At 33.9% G+C, this 20729-nt stretch overlaps 1 protein-coding gene across 1 annotated transcript in view; it reads right to left on the bottom strand.

Moving 5' to 3' along the window:
- Window positions 1-7881: 7881 nt before the first annotated feature.
- The window catches only part of LOC133193273 (uncharacterized), a 90195-nt gene continuing 77347 nt past the window's right edge, over window positions 7882-20729 (bottom strand). Inside the window, exons 4-15 of the mRNA XM_061329231.1 lie at window positions 14453-14538; window positions 13706-13769; window positions 13297-13482; window positions 12600-12823; window positions 12257-12503; window positions 11877-12032; window positions 10968-11136; window positions 10524-10738; window positions 9861-10100; window positions 9095-9209; window positions 8397-8961; window positions 7882-8098 (exon numbers count right to left, since the gene is read on the bottom strand). Coding sequence (XP_061185215.1) covers window positions 7882-8098; window positions 8397-8961; window positions 9095-9209; window positions 9861-10100; window positions 10524-10738; window positions 10968-11136; window positions 11877-12032; window positions 12257-12503; window positions 12600-12823; window positions 13297-13482; window positions 13706-13769; window positions 14453-14538 — 2484 coding nt within the window. The remainder of the gene's footprint in view (window positions 8099-8396; window positions 8962-9094; window positions 9210-9860; window positions 10101-10523; window positions 10739-10967; window positions 11137-11876; window positions 12033-12256; window positions 12504-12599; window positions 12824-13296; window positions 13483-13705; window positions 13770-14452; window positions 14539-20729) is intronic.

Raw genomic sequence — 20729 nt, 5'->3', positions numbered from 1 at the left:
CAAGTTTGACATTTTAGGTTGTTCACTCTATCAAAGACGTATTTTGGGCGGGGTGGGGTGGGGGGTATTCCACATAGTACATGTATAAGAAATAGCTATTGAATAAACTCGTCAATAACATGACCATTATATCATGCCTAGGATAATTTAAATTCCCTTCGGATCAGGGATGGGGTAATCGTAATCGAGTAATCGTAATCGATTGTAATGATTACTTTTTTCCAAGTAATCGACAGTAATCTGTAATCGAAGAGATTTTTGATTACTTGTAATCGTAATTTAATCGATTACAGCTAAAATTTTCAATGTAATTATAATTACTTTTCGATTACTTTCGATTATTTTATACATAAATGGATGTTATTTTGGAGAATTATTTCCAGTCAGTCACACATAAATATCAAATATAAACCACCTAGTGTAATGTTTGGATTTCCTAACTTTTATTATCATAAGTTTAATAATGTTCTCGATAAATTTTGCATTATAGACCTACTGGTCTAGTATTAAATAATTCAGAAGTGTATTTAACCATTTATTAATAAAATATACAGATTTTTCGTGTGCATTTCACATTTGACCCACTGTCCTCTTGCTGCATGTCCTTTTTCATATTTCAGATGCTGAAAAACTTTGTCTTGTAATAGAAAATTATGAATAGCAAAAACAGATTCAAGTGCTGTATTAAATATAAATCATTTGGTAAATAAACTACATTATACTCGAAAAAAAAGACGATGGAAATACTTACTCCCATCTGAAAATGTTTAAACAACTTCAAACTTGTGTTTTAGTAACTTTAAAATTTGCAAAATCATTCTCATGTTTTCATTGAAAATTGTAAGGTTGCTTTTATATTAGTGAGAGGTTATAAGTGTCTGTAAGAGAGGGAGTGTGTCACTGTGTTTGCTTATCTTAATTGGCTAATTAATTGACTGAGACATCCCTGATTTACAGATAATGAGGTGTAAACCGTGAACTACCTAGTGTTTAACTTTTATTTCATTGAAGACAAACAATATTATTAAAATAATTAATAGCTCTCAAAACACTTATTTCAATACAGAATGAAATTGTGCTATTTGTTTCATTACTTAAGAACACATTTAATTAACATGTTTATTACTAAGATTTCTTATTTACTTATTTTTTTTTAAAAAAACACGCACAGGAATGTTTAATGTGCACTGTCAACATACGGGCAGTCCAGATACTTCTAATGAAGTAATTCACAATAAAATATTAAATAATTTTTGCAACAAGTCAATAAATATGGAGGTTCAGATCCAAGGTTGAAAGGAATAATTAATTCCTTCGCATATTTTATTGTAGGAATCATGTCTCCACTTTTCATGGTGAGAATCCCTCATTTGGGCATTTAGTGAGAATGTTAGCCAGCCCAGAATAAAACCTTAAAAAGGAACACATTCAAACTTCAGTGGATAACATTTACTATTTAAATACTGCTTTGATATTTGAAGGGATAAAAACTTGGAAGTAATCGATTATTAATCGATTACATCTTCCAATGTAATCGATTACAGTTTTTTTTTTACACCGAGTGTAATCGATTAATAATCGATTACACAAAATTCCGATTATTAATCGATTACATTTTTCAGTAATCGTGCCCATCCCTGCTTCGGATGCTTGGCACCTGATCCCACCTGTGAAAATTCTTTGGGTCTGTGTTTGATTGACTGATTGTATGTTGTTTAACGTCCAGTTCGAGAATTTTCCACTCGTATAGAGATGTCACTGTATGCCTGTGAAGGGCTTCAAATTTAGACCTATACTTGGCACTCAGAGCCAATGAGAATCGAATACCGTGACACGGAACCTCGGTTTTTAAGGTTTGATCCGAAAGACCCGTGACGTTCACTTCTAGTAGCGAAGGAACAGTTACTACCTATGTTTACGTTTTAGGTTTGACGCGGCGCGGGCCTCCTGATCACGTAGCGAGTGCACTACCACTAGGCTACGGTGACTGTGTTTGATGTACTGTTCAGAGATTTGTATGTTTTTTAATTATTTTTTTTGAGATCGAAGATCGTATTTTATCTTTGCTTTTTTATACTGGAAATGTTTGGAAAAAATTGATAGTGTCATAGATACTAAATGATTTTATGAATTCTGCAAAATGTCTTACAAACACACGGAAACAGAGGAGTGATAATGAATGAATAAAGAAGTAAACGAAACCGGCGTAATAACGAAGTAAAAAAAAATTCCCCTTCCATTGCCATCTCTTTAAGTTATCTCGGTAAAAATTTGATCAATATTTTAAACAAAAGCTATATTTTATAGAGTACCAGGTTAATGTTATACTAACATGCATTCTACATCGTTTATCTTAAACAGAGAGATTTTGTTGGTAAATTCTTAAGTTACGTACTGAATGATATTTTTTCGACTCAAATAAGTGTTTTGCTATTAAAAAAGTTTTTGACCCCCCCCCCCTTCGCGCCCTTCATATGCTAGCAACAAAGAGTATTTGTCTATTGTATAAATCATCTTCACCCATTTGTTTTACTCGGGTATTTAAGAATTTTATCTTTATGTAAAATGTAATATTTGATCGATTTTTTTTTCAATATAAAAAGAGCGTGTTCTTTAGTAGAATTTATTCTCTGAATTTAAAAAAAAAATATTTATCTATTTTTTTTTTGGTTCTGTAGGGCTTGGTCTTAATGCTCCTCTCCTTTTGTGGGATTTGCCACACTTGATTAGAGATAATTAATGGATTTTGTCTCCTCGTCTTCTATTTGAAAAAAAAAAAATATCGTGAACCAAGGTATCAATTTATTTTCAGCTTTACTAGTCAGAAACCAGAAGAGCTTAATTAAGTAAGGTGTCCGTTGGCCGTCAGTCTGTCTGTCTGCCTGTAAACAACTTTTCATATCGATATTTCTCCTACACGTTTTGTTCAGTTTCAATAAGACTCCTCCTACAGATATGGTTTAATTTCAAGAAGAAAGTGTAGAGTACATGACTAGGTGTTCACTATACTAAGATACGTAATTCTGTTTATCGGTTTATGAATTTCACAGGTTTTGTTATGGTTTATAAATTCAAATTTATGTGAATTTTTTTTTTCGAAACGCTACTCCTCCTTCAGTTTTTATATGATTTCTAAAAAGCTTATAAAACTATTAAAAATATAAAATGCAAAATTCTAAGTACCTGTTTTTAATTTTGACAAAGGGTGTTCATGGTTTCTAACAATTGTAAATTCTGTGCAATTCTGTCAAAATGCTACTCCTCCTACAGTTAAGGTCAGATTTCAATAAGACTTTTTAAACAGGAATAGTATACTAAGATATACCAAGTACATTCCGGTAAAGCTACAGTCTTGGCAGAGATTTCGAGTTTTCTTAAAAATAATACTGGGGTAAAAACAACAACAACAACAACAACAACAAAACAAAAACAAAAAAAAAAAAAAAAAACAACAACAAACAAACAAAAAACTCCAAAATTTTCATTATAATAAATAAATGTATCATAAATTTACTACTGTAACAGTTAATGAGGTATCGAAGTTCTTACTGCACTTAGTAAATTATAAAATATTTTACTCTTAGAAAACTGCAGTTCCACTGTACTCGTTGTAAGTATTTACTTGTTTACTCTGGTAAACTGAACAATGAACTAAAGCTAACCATGTTTCCTATATGAAATGTTACACAGAACAAAAAGAATTCTTTTTTTCAGGAGCTTTCGAGGAAAGAAAGTAATTTTTTGTTTTTTGATATATTTTTTTCCTTATCTTTTTTCATTATCTTTTTGTCGCCCGCGTGGCGCAGTGGTTAAAGCGTCTGCTCTAGAGTCGCGGCGTAAGGAGTTGATCCTTACGTCGCGGGTTCGAATCCCACTGTGGGACGTGGAGACCGGTCCTTCGGATGAGACCGTATAAACCGAGGTACCGTGTCGCAGTAGGTACTGGCACGAAAAAGATCCCTCACTGCTCAATGGCAGTAAGTGCCGAGTATAGGACAAAATTTGCAGCTCTCCACCGGCAAATGGTGGCGTCTCCATATGAGTGAAAAATTCTCGAGAGGGACGTTAAACAACATACAAACAAACAAACATTATCTTTTTTGGGGTGGGTGGGTGGTTTAAGTAAATAAAGAATATTTTGTTTTCTAAATTATACATGAGTACAATAAACAAATGCTTCTTATAAAGTCTTGGATTTCTAACATGAGGTATGTAAACTGTAACTACATGTAATTGAGATATGAATTTTATGGTTCACCTTGTTTTGTTTGTTGTGGATCAGGTGAAATATTCCGTCGTGTTTATATCAAAACATAATGTTTAATACGTTTTTTTTTTCTTTTTTTGTAGATGATGATGACAAGATACGAGACGATTTAATGGAATTTATAAAGTTGTGTCGCATGTATGTAATGCATAAAAACAAAAAGGATACTTAGTGACGGAAATGAAACCTATTCAACATCTATACTAAGTTCCTCTTAAAACAATAATTTCAGTTATGAAAACGCAATAAAAACAGTAAAACTCCTACCATATTCATGGCTATTTGCAATATTTATTTAATGATAAAGAGGAGTGTGGGGAAAGATAATATTGAATTCTTTTAGCTAACCTTTTTGGTGCGACCTGACAAAAGAATTAATTTTTTTTTAAATTAATGAAAAAAGTACAACCTCCTTACATTTATATAAACAAAATATTACAGATTTACAATGTTTACGACAATTATATTACATAATGTGTCAATAATGTAAAGATAATCATGTTTTAATAATTAAAAAAAATTTGAATTTTTACGATATGCCAACATATAAAACCTTGTATAAATTTTAAACACCGTCAGAGGATATCTGGTTTTGTCTAAGATTTTAAAGTATAAAGTAAAGTATATAAAAATTATCTAAAATTTCAATCACAATCTATTCCTCTTGTTGATAAAAAGTAACTAAACCTAATAAAAATATTACTCTAGTATTTAAGTTTTTATTATAGTAAATCAAAGGTTTTTTGTACTATGAGTTTCAAATCTCTATATTTCATTTTCTCCACATCTTACATTTGAATTTTTTTTATATATATTAAAAGGAAATTATTTGTAATTGTCTTTTTTCATTGATGTGTAACTAAAAAGCTATTTAGGCCCTAAACCTATAAAAAATGTTCTAAAGTAAAGTTCCGTAGTGAATAAAAGTATCAAAGTATTTACTAAAAGTTATCTATAGTAAACTTATAGTTAATATTTGTTAGTCTTTTCCTGTCTTTGAGTTACTTGCTGTAAAGACATTTTAACATTTATTTTATTTCAGTTTCTCAATACGATCAACAAAACTCTATCTTATTTTTCATATAATAACATACTAAAAAAATATAGGTTGAGAGTTTATATTGAAGCAAAAAAGATAAATATTGAAATAATCCTTACGATTATTTCTGGACTTTTTCACTTATAGAAATGCTGTTTTCTCTTGTAGATGAAGTACAGCAACGGCCTGTGAGAACGATGATAAAAGAGAATACTTTTCTAGTTACCTGTAGCCGTCTTCTAATAATTACAATAAACCAATATTTGCTAATTTTTTAATAATGAATTTCATAAGAATAAATATTTATTTGCAGGTCATGAATTCATAAAATGTATGGTAAATTGTAGAACCGTTTACTACATGTATATTTGAATTCAAAATCGTATATTGCCTATGCGATTTGTATAATTTGGGTTTATATTTAATGCCCTTCCCCCTTTTGAATAAAAGGCATATTATCTTGCACCTGTCGATCGATAGAGCAGTTATTGCCCGAACAATATCTTGAGACCCGTTGCCTGACAGATTTCAAACTTCTTATGCTGGTACCCCTAAGGAATACATGAATTTTTTTGATTTGGGGGTCTCAAGATCGAAAGTCAAGGTTTAGACATCCTGAGAAAATATATGCAAGGTAGATATAAAACTTCACCGTTAGGAATAAATGATCCTATTGATTTTGAGGTCACAAGGTCAAGGGTCAAACTTGACACAAGAACATATAGTTTGAGAATCCTTCGTTTGACAGATATCAAACTTGATACACTGATTGTCATTGAGGGGATTTTGAGGTCACAAGGTGAACTGGACATAGAGTTATACTCGAAGTGATTACTTTGAGAATCCTTTGCTTGACAAACATCAAACTTAGCACACTTGTTCTCCTTTATGGAATAGATGACCCCTATTGAACTTGAGGTAACAAAGGTAAAGGGTAAAGCTACTCTGAATCTAGGAAGATCATAAGATGTAAGATCAAAAGTAAAATGGGACATAGGAATATATTAATTGCTCAATATCTTAAAACCCTTTGCTTGAGAGACATCAAACTAGGTACGCTGGCTCCCCTTAAGAAGTAAATGTCTTTTTAGGTCAAGTGTGAAATTGGACATTGAAAGATATTAACCGCTCGATATCTAGAGAGCCTTTAATTGCTTGACAGACATCAAACATGGTACATTTGTACCCCCTGAGGATTACATCTCTTAACACTTCCTTCCCAAAAGTTCTGAAATTCTCAAATTTTAATGAATTAGGATCGGTATTTTTAACATTTTGACAGATGTTAATAAAGCGAATCAGATTTAAGTTGGTCTTTAATTGATTCATGCGCAAGCGATCATATTTCGATCATTTTTGAAGGAAATGAACCATCAGCAAATAATCGTTTACAAAACTGGAAACCGAACAAGGCTTATTTGATTCAATAGGAATATTTATCTCTACAAAATATTTCGGCTGAGCAATACCTCTTAAAAAATTTTCTGAAATCTTATATAAGGTAATGAAAGTATACTTAAAATCTCGACAAATTCTACTTAAAATAAGAACCATGGTTACATAAAAATGCAAAGAAGCTATTAAAGCTGGAAAAAGCAGACAGACTACATTGTAACAGTTACCAATTTCAACAAATTAGCCATTTTTTTTTCCCGCATATTCAGAGCAATGAAAAACACACAATTCTAGCCTGAAGATATTTTACTTGAAAGCTTCAAAAACAAGCACTACACACAAATAATGCACATTTCTTTATTTACATGTATAAAAATTATGTGTTCTATGTTAATTTAGCATTGAGGCCAAATTTATAATGTTTGTTTGTCCTCTTCCGACTCAGGATGTGAAAAATGGGTCGGTAGGTAGGTAGGCAATTTCAATGATGAATTTTCCGCAATGCATAAAAAATAATTGCTTCCTGGAGTTTAAATCAATTTTTAAATCTGGCTATTTTTAGCCAGTCGGGCGGGAGAGGGTAACCAACAATTTTCCAAAGTTCTGTTTTTCATTAAATTTAGAGCCTTGCTAATATACTAATACATGACGTTATCATTTTGTACACTTATATGTACGTAAAGGTCTCTGGTATCATATACAATATTTCTGCTGTTTGTTTGATTATATCCATTTTACAATCATCACTAGTACTATATTTAAATTCTCATCACAATAATGGGTACGTGCATGTAATTAATCAATACACTAAAATCAATGACTATTTGTAAAACAGCAGTGTATGAATTGACAAGAAGTAACATGTAGTAAACAAGGAGACCACTAAGTGGAGCATTCCCTCAAGAAAAAAAAGCACATCCATCCCGATATTAATTATTGCTTGCGTACGTAACGTCAGTGACTCAGGCACTCATTCGCTTACCCACACTTATACAAACGCTTTACTATATCCTCTCCAACTTCGTTACGAAAGGATGTGATACACAGAATATTCCTTTTATTAAATAAACACTATACATCACTGATTATACAAGTTGTGTGGACGAAGCTTACTAATATATGTTTGAAAGGATATATACAGCTATGTCGAAGAAAGAAAGGACAGAAAGAATTGTCAAACTCAATATCTTTGATATCTACTGGCGTTGATATTACGAGATCCTCCACTGGATTTGAAATGATGAAGAGGTGCGTGCGGAACGTAGGCTTTTCCAGTGTAGGGTAATGAAGAATTGGTATTGTACTGAGGGCTTGTGGTTGGTTTTCCCGCCCAGACGAGGTCTCTCCAGTTCCTAATTGGTTCATTGTTTTCTTGTTGATTTCCTTGATGTTTTCTCCTGTTTAATAATGAAAGAAAAACTGTGACTTATTATTCCTACCCGTGTCTGACAAGAATTTGCCGTTTTCACAATGGACACAACAGTCATTACGTAAACCGCCTTTGATTTGAATCGTTATTGTTGTTGTACGCCTCAGTTAAAAAGAACTATCAATGTGTAGCAAGGAATACATTAATCCCTAAGTAGGGAAAAATTGTGCACCAGACCTTTTATACGGTTCATTTCAAATGAGATGTCTAGCTCAATTTTAATCTGATTGTTCAATCTCTTAATTTTAAAAACAAAGAATACTTACGATTTACTACATTTTCGGGCTACCAGTCCAATGATTGTCATTATTAATACAATTCCAACAACAGAAGTAGAGGCTCCAACAATCAAATAGGTATTTTTTAGTTTTGCTGGAGTCGATCCTTCTTTGGCATCTTTTGTGTCAATTGATGTGGTAGTGTCGACACTTTCAAAGGAGATTTCTGTTCCATCCGTGTTGTATGTACTTGCAGTGGATTCAGCTTCGCTGATTGTAGTAGTCGAAGGTGCAGTTGATTTGCCATTGGTACTTGTTTCTTCCGTCAACTCGGAAGACTCAGTTGTTCTGACAGGCTGTATACTTTCCATTGTCATTGTCGACAATAATGTTGTTGAGTCAACAGAAGAAGAATCAGACACCAGAGATGTTTGTTCATTTTCTGCAGTCGTGAATGATGCGGTTGTTTTGAAGTATGTTGTTTCGTCTTGTTCAACAGTCGTGATAGAAGTTGTAATTTCTTCTATTTGTTCTGTGGAGCTCATCAATGCGGATACTGTGTCTGTGTAGATCATAGTTGTTGACATACTCTCTGTTGTTGTTTGTCCACAGGCTATGTAGAAGAAAAATATTTATATTTCTTATCTATACTGCTGTCAATAATCTATTAAAGAAATGCGAATCACATTAATCTCCATAAAGAACAGTAGGAAAATGAGAGTAAAGTATCCAAGTAAGAGACTTGCATTCATTTTCTGTCCAGTTGAATTTATCATTCGTTGCATTACAGTAAAGACACTCATTGATGGAACTATTCTGCATGGGACGAATGCATGTGCTATCTATGTAACAATAGTTGTCCTGTAAATAATACAAAAATTAGATTTTTCCTGTTAAAAGAATTCACAGCTTTAAAATTAATAACAAAAATGACTTTGAAATTACCTAAATTGCTTTTAAAGAAAAATAGGGATCAAATAAAACCGTGTTTTCGAAATTCAAACAACATTATTAACGAGAAGCAGACATGATATTTATGTATTTTCATAAAAAATACTTCGTAAATTTAAGAAATGAATTTAATTTTTGAAGATTCATGAGGACATGAACTTCAACGCTTCACGCCGGCATATTGCATGAAGCGCGTTAGCGCTTCATGATAAATATGCCGGCGTTAAGCGTTGTAGTTCATTTACCTCATGAATTTTCAAAAATTAAAGTCATTTCTTAAATTTACATCATATTTCTGATGAGTTAATTTGTCATTCAACTGTCACAACCACAAATTATGTCATTCAACAGTCAATTTTAAAACAAAACAGTTTGCACTATAGTTTTGACGTCAAGTACGGTATTATGACGTAGCAATGGAGATATTCATGCTCATCCAATGGTAGTTCATGAGAAAATGAAAAGTCTTCTAATTTGTAAAGAATCTTAAGGAAAAATATTTGGAAATGTAAATATATCAAAATGTACTCCAAACACGTTTAAAAAAAGAACAACACTTACCTTTAAGGTAAAATACACATTTCCGGATTCATTGTGGTACTCCTGACAATGAGACTGATATATAATAACTTGATACGTGTCTGTAAAACGTACTCCATCATTAGAAATGTTGAACTTGATTTCAGTCATCCAGATACCAGATGTGTCATACGGAAGCGGACAGAATCCCTCAAATAAGGTTCTCTCTTGTAAATTCATTTGTCTCTTATGCTCAATTTCTTCTGTTTGGTTAATATCATTCTGAAAGGATATTTTAAGAAAACTGAAATATTGCTGGAAAAATTAAGTATGCCATTAGCGTTGTCATAAGAAGCATTATATTAATGTTGATGGATTGATTGTATAACGTCCCATTTGAGAATTTTTTACTTGTAGAGAGACGTCACCATATACCGGTGAAGATCATTAAATTTAGACAATAACTCAGCACTCAGGGCTATTGAACAGTGCGGGATCATTATCTTGCCAACATCTACAGTGAGGCAGGGCCCTTTTCTTTAGGTCTTTCTTTTCAGAGTGTCGAGATCTTGGAGAAGGAACGGTTTCTACTTATCTTCTTAGATCTGACGCGGCCGGGGCTTGAACCCACGACCTTCCCACCAGGACGACAGCCATTTGCTATTGAGCTAACTTTATATTTACATAATCATTATTCAGACTGACCTGTTTCACGGTAAGATAATATATCGAGTCCATGTTTTCAAAGAAATATTTTCCCATGATGGTGGCCTCTTTACAGGTTGTTGTAGATAGATCACACAAACCAGCACCGGGGACACTTGTTATTGTAGGAGGGCCGAGCAAATCAAAAGAGCAGTCGCTCCCTCCATAGTTAGCGTCACATGTACAGTTTCCATAAAAAAAGGGAGAACCAAAAACTGTTCATTTTATCTACACGTATGACGAATCATGATAATAAAGACATATACAGTTTCGCGAAAATTCTTATAATATTTTTTTCGAAATTTTGTGAAATTACAAAGCTATCTGTTTGAGCTTTATCTCATTTTAACCCGTTCGATTTTCCTATGTTCAGCTTCTTTATTTTCAAGTGAAAACATTAGCAAATCAGTTCCTTAAAATTGTATGATCCAATGAATGCATTACCCCCATCACAAGTGCCATGTCCGGTACAGTTGCTTGGACATAGATTTTGTATTGTATAGGTAACTTCCGGTTCTGACTCTTGCAGTGTGGCATTCAAGAGAACAAATGTGGAACATTGCTGTAGAGCGGCTTCGACGTGAATCTGCGTTAGGTTATTATCACCAGTCATCTGAAAACAGACATAACCATTTAATTTGATCGACTTCGATAAATTCAAACTTTTTTATGCAAGGTTTGTTTGTTGTTTAACGTCCCTCTCGAGAATTTTTCCGCTCCGAGATCGGGAGGTAGTGAGTTCGAATCTCGGCCGCGACTGACATCAGTCGATAAAAAATGGGTAGCAACTGTTCCTTCGCCATGCACTCGACACTTTGAAGTGAAAGTTGCGGGTCCTTTGGATGAGACCTTAAAAACCGAGGCCCCGTGTCACGGCAAGCGTTGGCCCGATAAAGATCCCTCTCTGCTCATTGGCCCTGAGTGCCGAGTAAAGGTCAAAGTTTGAAGCCCTTCACTGGTATTTTGTGACGTCTTTATATGAGTGAAAAATTCTCAAACGGGACGTAAAACAACATACAATCAATCAATCGAAAATTTTTCACTCGTATGAAAACGCCATCACTTGCCGGTGGAGGGCTGCAAATTTAGACCTATATTCAGGTGAGGGATTTCTACCTATTGCGTTACGGGACTTCTGTTTATACGGTCTCATCCCAAGGATTGATCTCCACGTCCGGCAGTGGGATTTAAACCCGCGACGTAAAGATCAACTTTTTACACCGTGACTGTAGAGCAAACACTCTAACTGCTGCGTAAAAAGACCATAATTTCATTATTTCAGTTGAAACTAGAGCACGATATACTGCAGTATATGTCTTAAATGACATACATGTATTTTTGTATTTAACTTACTCTTATGTCCTCAATACAGTTGGATAAGGTTACATTACTAAGATCGGTCACATATTGTTGGCAGGTGTTGTATTCACGTGAATTTTCAAATGCTTGCAGGCAAACCGTCTCGGAGTATTCGGTCGACCGTACGTAGGACATAGTACGTTTCTTTCTCTGAAATAGTTAAATGAAAACATCTAATCAGGAGATAGCTATCATCGTGTTTTCAGAAGATATTGTTGCATTTGAATTTTAAAAAGGTACGTTAGCATTAATTTTAATTTCAAGATCAATAGTTTTTCCATCTATACAAAATGAATCTAGAGATTTTCAAGATGTAAAGAAGCTGATGTTCTTTTAAGATATAAATGAAATAGATTATATTAATAATAGCATACAATTAGAGGATCTCTTTGCATGTACATATCGGACACATCCCGTTTACGTCTTCTGTTTTGTACAAGGTCTACGTTACATGTATACTGTTTGCCTCGATTTGAGTTGCAGGGTGTGAACGTGTTGTAGGAGCATTGGGTTTTCCCGCTCTCGGTGCATGTACAGTGAGGAACAAGAATTGTTGACACAGACTGCAAACTGCTGTAAACTAAAGAGTCACCGCTGAAGAGATTTTCGTTGTCCAGAATCCTACGTAACAGAAAGTATCAGATGTTTATGTACAGTTAGAAAATGTGAAGCTAACGAACTGAAATAAATTGTTGTATACCAAATATTAATACTTACTTCCATGACTCAGAGAAGTCATTAGGATATAACAAACCGATGTCGTCTATAATAGTACTGTTTCGCCTTCTGAAGTCGTTTTCCCTAACACCATCAAAATATCCACACAATCCATCGGCATTTCCTACATCCATGGCAGAGGGTAGAATTTCAAGGTCAATGATATAATGTCTGTTCCATTCCATGATGTATATGGCGAGTGATGTACCCGTCGGGAAATATACCTGAAGATGCCGTCAAAATTGAATGATACAAAATAATCTCTTGTTGGTTACTACTTAATCAGTAGGTCTTTTTTCTTAATATTAATGTCAATCCTGTCGTATATAATCGAATGCTTGGATCTTATCAACCTAATTATACTAGATTTATATAATGAAAAAAAAATGTCACGATAGTTGAGCACTTGGAAACACAAACACGTACAAATCAGGATGAAGGTTACTTCATCTCATGAACATTTTGTAATAAAAAACCGAATTAATAAAAATTAGATTTTTAATTAGATTTTTTTTATGTATCCAAATGTATTTAGAAATAAGCTTATTTATAAACACTCCTTAAAAAATGGAATATACAGTAAATCTTCAAGAAATTCATGTGTTGAATAAAAAAAAAATGTAATACTAACCTGATTTTTTTTTTTTAAGTTTTGGATAATTGAAATGAGTATAAATCAACCACCTAAGTAACTGACCTTATAGTATTTGTCGTGAATTTTTGTGACTTTCAAAACATTGTCCTCGCAAAGCTCATAACCGATGATTTTATTTTCTCCACACAAATCTATGACGAAGACATCTCTTCCTGCTCTTGCTGCTACTGCGCAGACGCACCAAGGTCCATCATACGACGGGAAACATAAGTGGTGTTTGGATTGAATCTAAAATTTCAATGTTAAAATTCATATTTATACAATGCCTCCCCCCTTCTCTCTCTCTATATATATGTAAAACAAACTAAACATGTACGATAGGAACTCTTATGTACTTGTCTATTCTTTAAGTTTTATATCGATTTATTTTTTTCTGCATTAGCAATTCAAATTCGTTAAGGCACTTTCTTTAAAAAAATACATATCAGAGCATTAGTTTGATCCGCCTTACCCACTGTAGTTGATGTTGACTTCTGTAATTTATAAATTCTCCAGGTATCTGACACTCGTATGATCTGTAGGGAAAACACATTAATAACATGTACTTGTACAAACACGGTAAGCACATCTCTTGTTAAATGTATACAAGATTTATTGGGTTTTTTCCTTTGTAAACATTAATAATATTCTGAATGGCAAATTTGATTATAAATACATTAGATAAAGATTATCAAAGAATTCGAGATAATGTAAAGAATGTCATCTATAAAGTATGCAAAGTATTGTACCAAGCAACCCTTTAAGATTTCGGACTAACATGCATTAAAGATATCATGTAGCAGACTGCTTAGGGAATATGACATTTCAATCAAGATTAATATTATATCCCATTACTAAAAAAACATACATTTACCAATTAATAAGCTTTGTATGTAGCATCCAATACATGATACTTTCAACGCATCAATTTGATGCATGTAACTTAATTCCTTATGAGCTACATGGTAATTGCTACTTGGAAGCGGTCCATTCTCCAAAACTTATCCAGGATCACTCATAACCGTAATACAGTGAAACTTGTCTAATCCGGAATGCTATCTATTCGGCCAATTAATTTGAAACCAGTGGTGATCGGATTAGAAAGTTTTGCTGTGTATGTCATGTTGCTCTCGATAATTAGCCCATAAATGTTTTGTTTCTAAATATAGTTTTGGAAGATTGATGATTTTTTTTGCACAGGCTATTCCCATATTCTTACTTTCCGTCAAAAGTATACATATGTGGATCCGCTCTAACACTACAAGATCTGCCTTTCCATTGTTCATTTCCTTCTCGAACACTTATCTGTAACAAATTGTTTAACTTATTTGATATATAGTGGTATAAATCATTATAAAACAATTATTAGTATCGAGAAAAAGAAAAGATAGCAAATCAGAATACATGTACAGAAGCTTGATACTTCTTAATAGTAACAGGATTTCCATAGTATAGGTGAGATTAATGCTTATGAGCAACACAAACAAACTATTTTCATTCATGTATTTTAAGTTTTATTTTCCATTGACGTTTAAAAAAATGATATTTAAAACAATGCATAGATACAATTTTTTGTTCATATATGAAAAACATTCTTAACATTTTCTGTTAATATTATATTAATATATGTAACAACATACCGATATATCGGGCAAGGACACATGCTCAAATATTTTACTGCCAACTCCGTTAGTACCCCCCGTCTTCAATCTAAGGGTCATGCGACTATTGATGACGTAACCATCCGTATCCTGGCTATAAACCGGAAATGAAATGTTTTGCCTCCATTCGTCGTTCTCATACTTATGTTTCTCGTTGTAGCTATAGCTTTTTACTTTGACTTCGCACTGATTAGATGATCCCCCACCACTACATTTAGACGGATCGTCTGTTTTAAAGGTCATATGAATGTTCAGATCACTAACTGGTTGTGGAACACCACTAATAAAAAGCGATTCGGAGGCAAATGGTATTGTCATCTCCAATTCGACATTCTTAGATCCTTTTCTCTTCAACTCAATACTTGGATTGAGTATCTTCAAAGAAAATGTATTTAACTAGTAATTGAAAGCTTTTTTTTCAAACGCATAACATTTTGAAGGGTTTTAATAAAATGTAAGAAAAAAGTCAGTAAAATACAATCTAAATAAAGTTACAAAGAGTGTTTAAATTGCAAACTGAGAACTTTTTAAAGGCATTAATCTGAAATATTTACTGTATTACCCTAATTCCAGCAAAGAATGGAATTCCAACTTTGAAAAGACATGGAATGTTTTCTTTTTTACGTTTTGCACCAACTTTGCAGTGTACCTTACGAAAGAAACAAATTTGGTTGAAAACTGAATCACTCTTCTTTCATTACTCATATATCTTTATTTACCCTTTTTTGACATAAATTAATATATATACATACAAAACGGACGTATATACAAAAAAAGGTTTGACATGATTTCTATCAGAATTTTTTTTTAAAGATCAACATCTTGATGTTAAGAGCCTCATTCCCAGATGCTCAAAACATTCGACAATTTTTTTTTAATGCTTACCTCACATCCAATTTTTTTCTCAGCTTTCAAAACATCATGAGCTGTTATCACAGCAGTGTAATTACTGGTTTCATCAACTGTCTGATTTAAAACTTCTTTTCCATCAATAAACCAAGTAACGTCGTAAAAAAGTTCTTCATCGGATTTCAAACTGAAGTTGCAGAGAAGGGTCACAGCGGGATCATATCTGATCAGATGATTTAATATTTCTTTCCTCCATGTCATATTATGGTACAAAACCGAAACAACTGATGGCACCCAATCAACACCTGTTTTGGACGCAAGAGTATAAATGTATTTATGACAAACAAAACACTTGTAAAATCTAAAATAAAGGCTACGCAAGAGCGAATTGGGATTGATTCCTATAAAAGAAAGCTATACTTACAATAATCTGTATCAACTGGGAAAATGAAAAAAAAAAGAAAAGAAAAACAAGTATTTGTATCATAATCAAAATGTGAGAAATATAAGAGATTCATAAAAATAAGGATGTAAGTAACAAACCCATGTCACAAGTATCGTTTGTCCACCCAGTAGCACATCCGCCAATACAAGATCCATTATATCGGTCACACAAGTACGGTGTGATACAGTGACTGCTACATCGCTGTGAACAATCACGTCCATACCAGCCAGTACTGCAGGCTAAAGAAGAAGGTACGGTTTCAATACAATTCTGTCCCCTTGTTAAATTAAATATGAAATTGCTGTGAGAAATTAAAAATCATGCTTTCTTAATTGTACAAAGTCCATGCAGTAAGATCATAAAAATCGTTTTTTTTTTTATATATGACCTCCTAAATGCTAATTGTGTGAAGTCCTGAACGTGTATTTTACCGTATTTTCTTAAAATGTTGTAGAAAACATCAATTTTCAATGGAATTTTCTTTCAGACATTACAGATCACATGCTTCGGCCACAAAGATTTTAGGAAATGTAATTTTAAATTTCAAAAACATATCCGAAAGAAAAGTGGGCTACGGCTGTGAGCACTATTTTCTAAAGAAAAATTACCCCTGAAATGAGTCATTTTGAGTTTCTTTCTGTTTAAAACTTAGGAATGTAACAAATTCAGTCATTTTCAGAAAGGTCCTCCGATATGCCATATTCTTTCCTAGCTTATCATGTATGGTTACTTAGTAGTAAATACACCGATTCCGCACTGTGCGATGCGAGTGACGTCACAATACCTCATATCAAAGACCAGTTCGAAAACCCAAATCACGTATAAGACTGACTTGCAAAACTACATATCAAAACGGATGTAAAGATTTAATAACATTAAAAAAGATAAGTGACTAAATTTTAATGAAATATATATATCCAATGCAATTTAAGAACTAACATTTGTTGACTTGATTAGTTTCCAAATGACCTAAAATAAAGAAAAAAAGTCAAATTGCACGAATCCCCCACAAATGACTTTAAATGGACTCGCATAATATTTAAATTTAGGAATCACTGTCTAGTTTGTTGGGATGCCAGGGCTTTGATCCCTTTTGCCGCCAAATCATACTAAAGGGGTCCACCGAATCTACACTGTGGGTATTGCATATTAATATCACTTCATGACCTTAATGTGCCATATTAATATCTCTTCAAAGGACCATGCCGTTTGTGAAACAAGAGGCCCAAAAGCACAAATCAGTTCAGTATTGAAAAGATTACCAGGGGAAGGGGGGGTGGGGCTTGAATTTTAAACTACCTGATGATGCTTCCATATCAATATAACAAATGGATTTGTTGCACTAGAGAAGATTTAAAAAAAAATCCCATATACTCCTTTGTAAAAATTTGATCTCCCATTGTGGCTCCCCCCTATCCCAAGGTCATCATTTGAACAAACTTGAATCTACACTATCTGAGGATGCTTCCATACCAATAAAACTAAAAATAGCTTTTCTGTTTTTGAGAAGAAATTTTTTTTCTATATGTTCTTACGTAAAACTTTTGATCCCCCATCGTGGCCCCACCCTACCCCCTGGGGTCATCATTTGAACAAAATTGAATCTACACTACCTGAGGATGCTTCCATATCAAAATGACTAAACATGATTTTCTGTTCTTGAGAGGAAGATATTTTCCTTTATGTTCCTATGTTAAATTTTGATCCCCTATTGTGACCCGATCCTATCCCCGGGGGTCATCATTTTAACAGACTTGAATCTACACTACCTGAGGATCCTTCCATATCAAAATGACTAATCATGGCTTTGCAGTTCTTCAGAAGAAGATATTTTCCTATATAGTTCTATGTAAGACTTTGATCCTCAATTGTGGCCCCACCCTACCCCCGGGGGTCATGATTTGAACAAAATAGAAAATACACCCTGAGGATGCTTCCATATAAATATATCCAATCAGGGCTTTGCTGATCTTGAGAAGATGATTTTTAAAGATTTTTCCTATATATTTCATGTAAAACTTTGATCCTCCATTGTCGCCCCGCCCTACCCCATGGAGGTCATGATTTGATCAAATTTGAATCTACACAACCTGAGGATGCTTCCATATAAATATGACTCATCATGGCTTTGCTGTTCTTGAGAAGAAGATTTTTAAAGATTTTTCCTATATATTTCTATGTAAAAATTTGATCCTCCATAGTGGCCCGGCCCTACCCCCGGGGGTCATGATTTTAACAAAACAGAATCTACACTACCTGAGTATACTTCCATATAAATATGACTCATCATGGCTTTGCTGTTCTTGAGAAGAAGATTTTTAAAGGTTTTTCCTATATATTTCTATGTAAAACTTTGATCCTCCATTGTGGCCCCGCCCTACCCCCGGGGGTCATGATTTGAAGAAACTTGAATCTACACTACCTGAGGATGCTTCCACCTGAGTTTCATCTTTCCTGGCTCTGTGGTTCTTCTGAAGAAGATTTTTAAATGATGCTATTAAGTTTTCACTTATTCTTTATTATCTTCCCTTGAAAGAAGGCGTGGCCCTTAATTTGAACAAACTTGAATCCCCTTCACCCAAGGATATTTTGTGGCAAGTTTGGTTGAAATTGGCCCAGTGGTTCTTGAGAAGTCGAAAATGTAAAAAGTTTACAGACAGACAGACGGAAGCCGGACAAAAAGTGATCAGAAAAGCTCACTTGAGCCTTCGGCTCAGGTGAGCTAAAAACTCTTCTAATATGAACATTTGACATCCGAATATCCCATTAATTCACTCATGTGATATGACATAATTTTTCCGTAAAAGTTGCAAATTTTACCTGATTCTGTATATTCTCTGAAATTTTATCGTAAATTTTATAGGGAATGTCCAAACAATAAAGGGGTTAAAAATGACGTCGAAATGGGGTAGGGTGTCATTTTACAACATTCTATAAAGTTTCAGCCCCTGGAAAACCTGACATAGACCTAGAAAATGTTTAAACAGGCTACACAGAAATAAAATACACCCAGAGTACTTTTGTTTAAATACCAAGACAGATTCAGCAAGAAAAGAGACACACGGTTAATGTCGATTTGAAGCCAGGGTGTCCAAAGTCAGACACGTCGAAAAGTGACGTTGATCATTGGTTGACATTGAACTTCGACAAGAAAATTATGCTGGCGAAAATCAAGCGAGGATTTTTTCCTATGTATAGATTTAATATTTACAATATTAATGCATTGAAATCAGGTGTTCATAACATTGTAAAGTCATATAAACAAGACGGGTTTAGGTCTTTACTTTACTCCAGAGAATCTCATCAAGATAAGTGTATTGAGGCACAGGGAGCGGGCATGGAGAAATAATGACGTTGTCGGATGTCATGAAAATAAACGACGACAGCGCCGGGTGATCATATTATGCTCTTTTTATTTAATGATAATTTGGCAAATTATCAACATATCAAGCTGAAATTTTCAAGACTTCTTAAACTTTTGTTGTTTTATGTTCCCTACAAATTTTGTAATCAACAACTACATAGTATTAATTTTATTGCATCAGTCCACGGATATTTTTGATAACCCCTCGTATTTCTATGTAAAACTTTGATCCTCCATTGTGGCCCCGCCCTATCGCCGGGGCCATAATTTGAACAGACTTGAATCTACACTACCTGAGGATGCTTTCGTATAAATATGACTCATCATGGCTTTGCTGTAAGTGTTCTTGAGAAGAAGATTTTTCCTACATGTATATATTTCTATGTAAAACTTTGATCCTCCATTGTGGCCCCACCCTACCCCCGGGGGTCATGATTTGAACAAACTTGAATCTTCACTGCCTGAGGATGCTTTTATATAAATATAACCAATCAGGGCTTTGCTGTTCTTGAGAAGAAGATTTTTAAAGATTTTTCCTATATATTCTATATAAAAATTTGATCCTCCATTGTGGCCCCCGCCCTACCCCCGGGGGCCATGATTTGAACAAACTTGAATCTACACTTCCTGAGGATGTTTCCACATGAGTTTCATCTTTCCTGGCCCTTTGGTTCTTGAGAGGAAGATTTTTGAAAGATACCACCAAATTTTCACTAATTCGTAATTATCTCTCTTTATAAGAAGGTGTGACCCTTCATTTGAACAAACTTGAACCCCCTTTCCTTGGATGGTTTGTGGCAAGGTTGGTTAAAAATGGCTCAATAGTTCTGGAGAAGAAGTCGAAAATGCGAAAAGTTTACAGACGGACTACAGGCAAAATGTGATCGATGAAGCTCATTTGAGCTTTCAGCTCAGGTGAGCTAAAAATGAAGACTTTAAACATTTTCCCTCTCTATTCTAATATTAAACTGTGATCTACTGTTGCCCCACCCTACCCCTGGGGGTCATGATTTGAAGAAAATTGAATCTTTACTACCTGCCTGCATATTACCGATATTAATATCACTAATTAACAATGACCCTACTATTCTTGAGGAAATTTTAAAACATTTTCCCCTAATATAATTTGATGTAAAACTTGGATCCCTTACTGTGGCCCCTATCCTACATTGTACCT

This window comes from Saccostrea echinata, unplaced genomic scaffold, assembly GCF_033153115.1.
Source record: "Saccostrea echinata isolate AGI-Se365-2 ecotype Australia unplaced genomic scaffold, CSIRO_AGI_Sech_v1 ptg000027l, whole genome shotgun sequence".
Taxonomy (NCBI): Eukaryota; Metazoa; Mollusca; class Bivalvia; order Ostreida; family Ostreidae; genus Saccostrea; species Saccostrea echinata.
The sequence above is the reverse complement of the archived record's forward strand: the minus strand, read 5'-3'. Positions and strand labels throughout refer to the sequence as shown.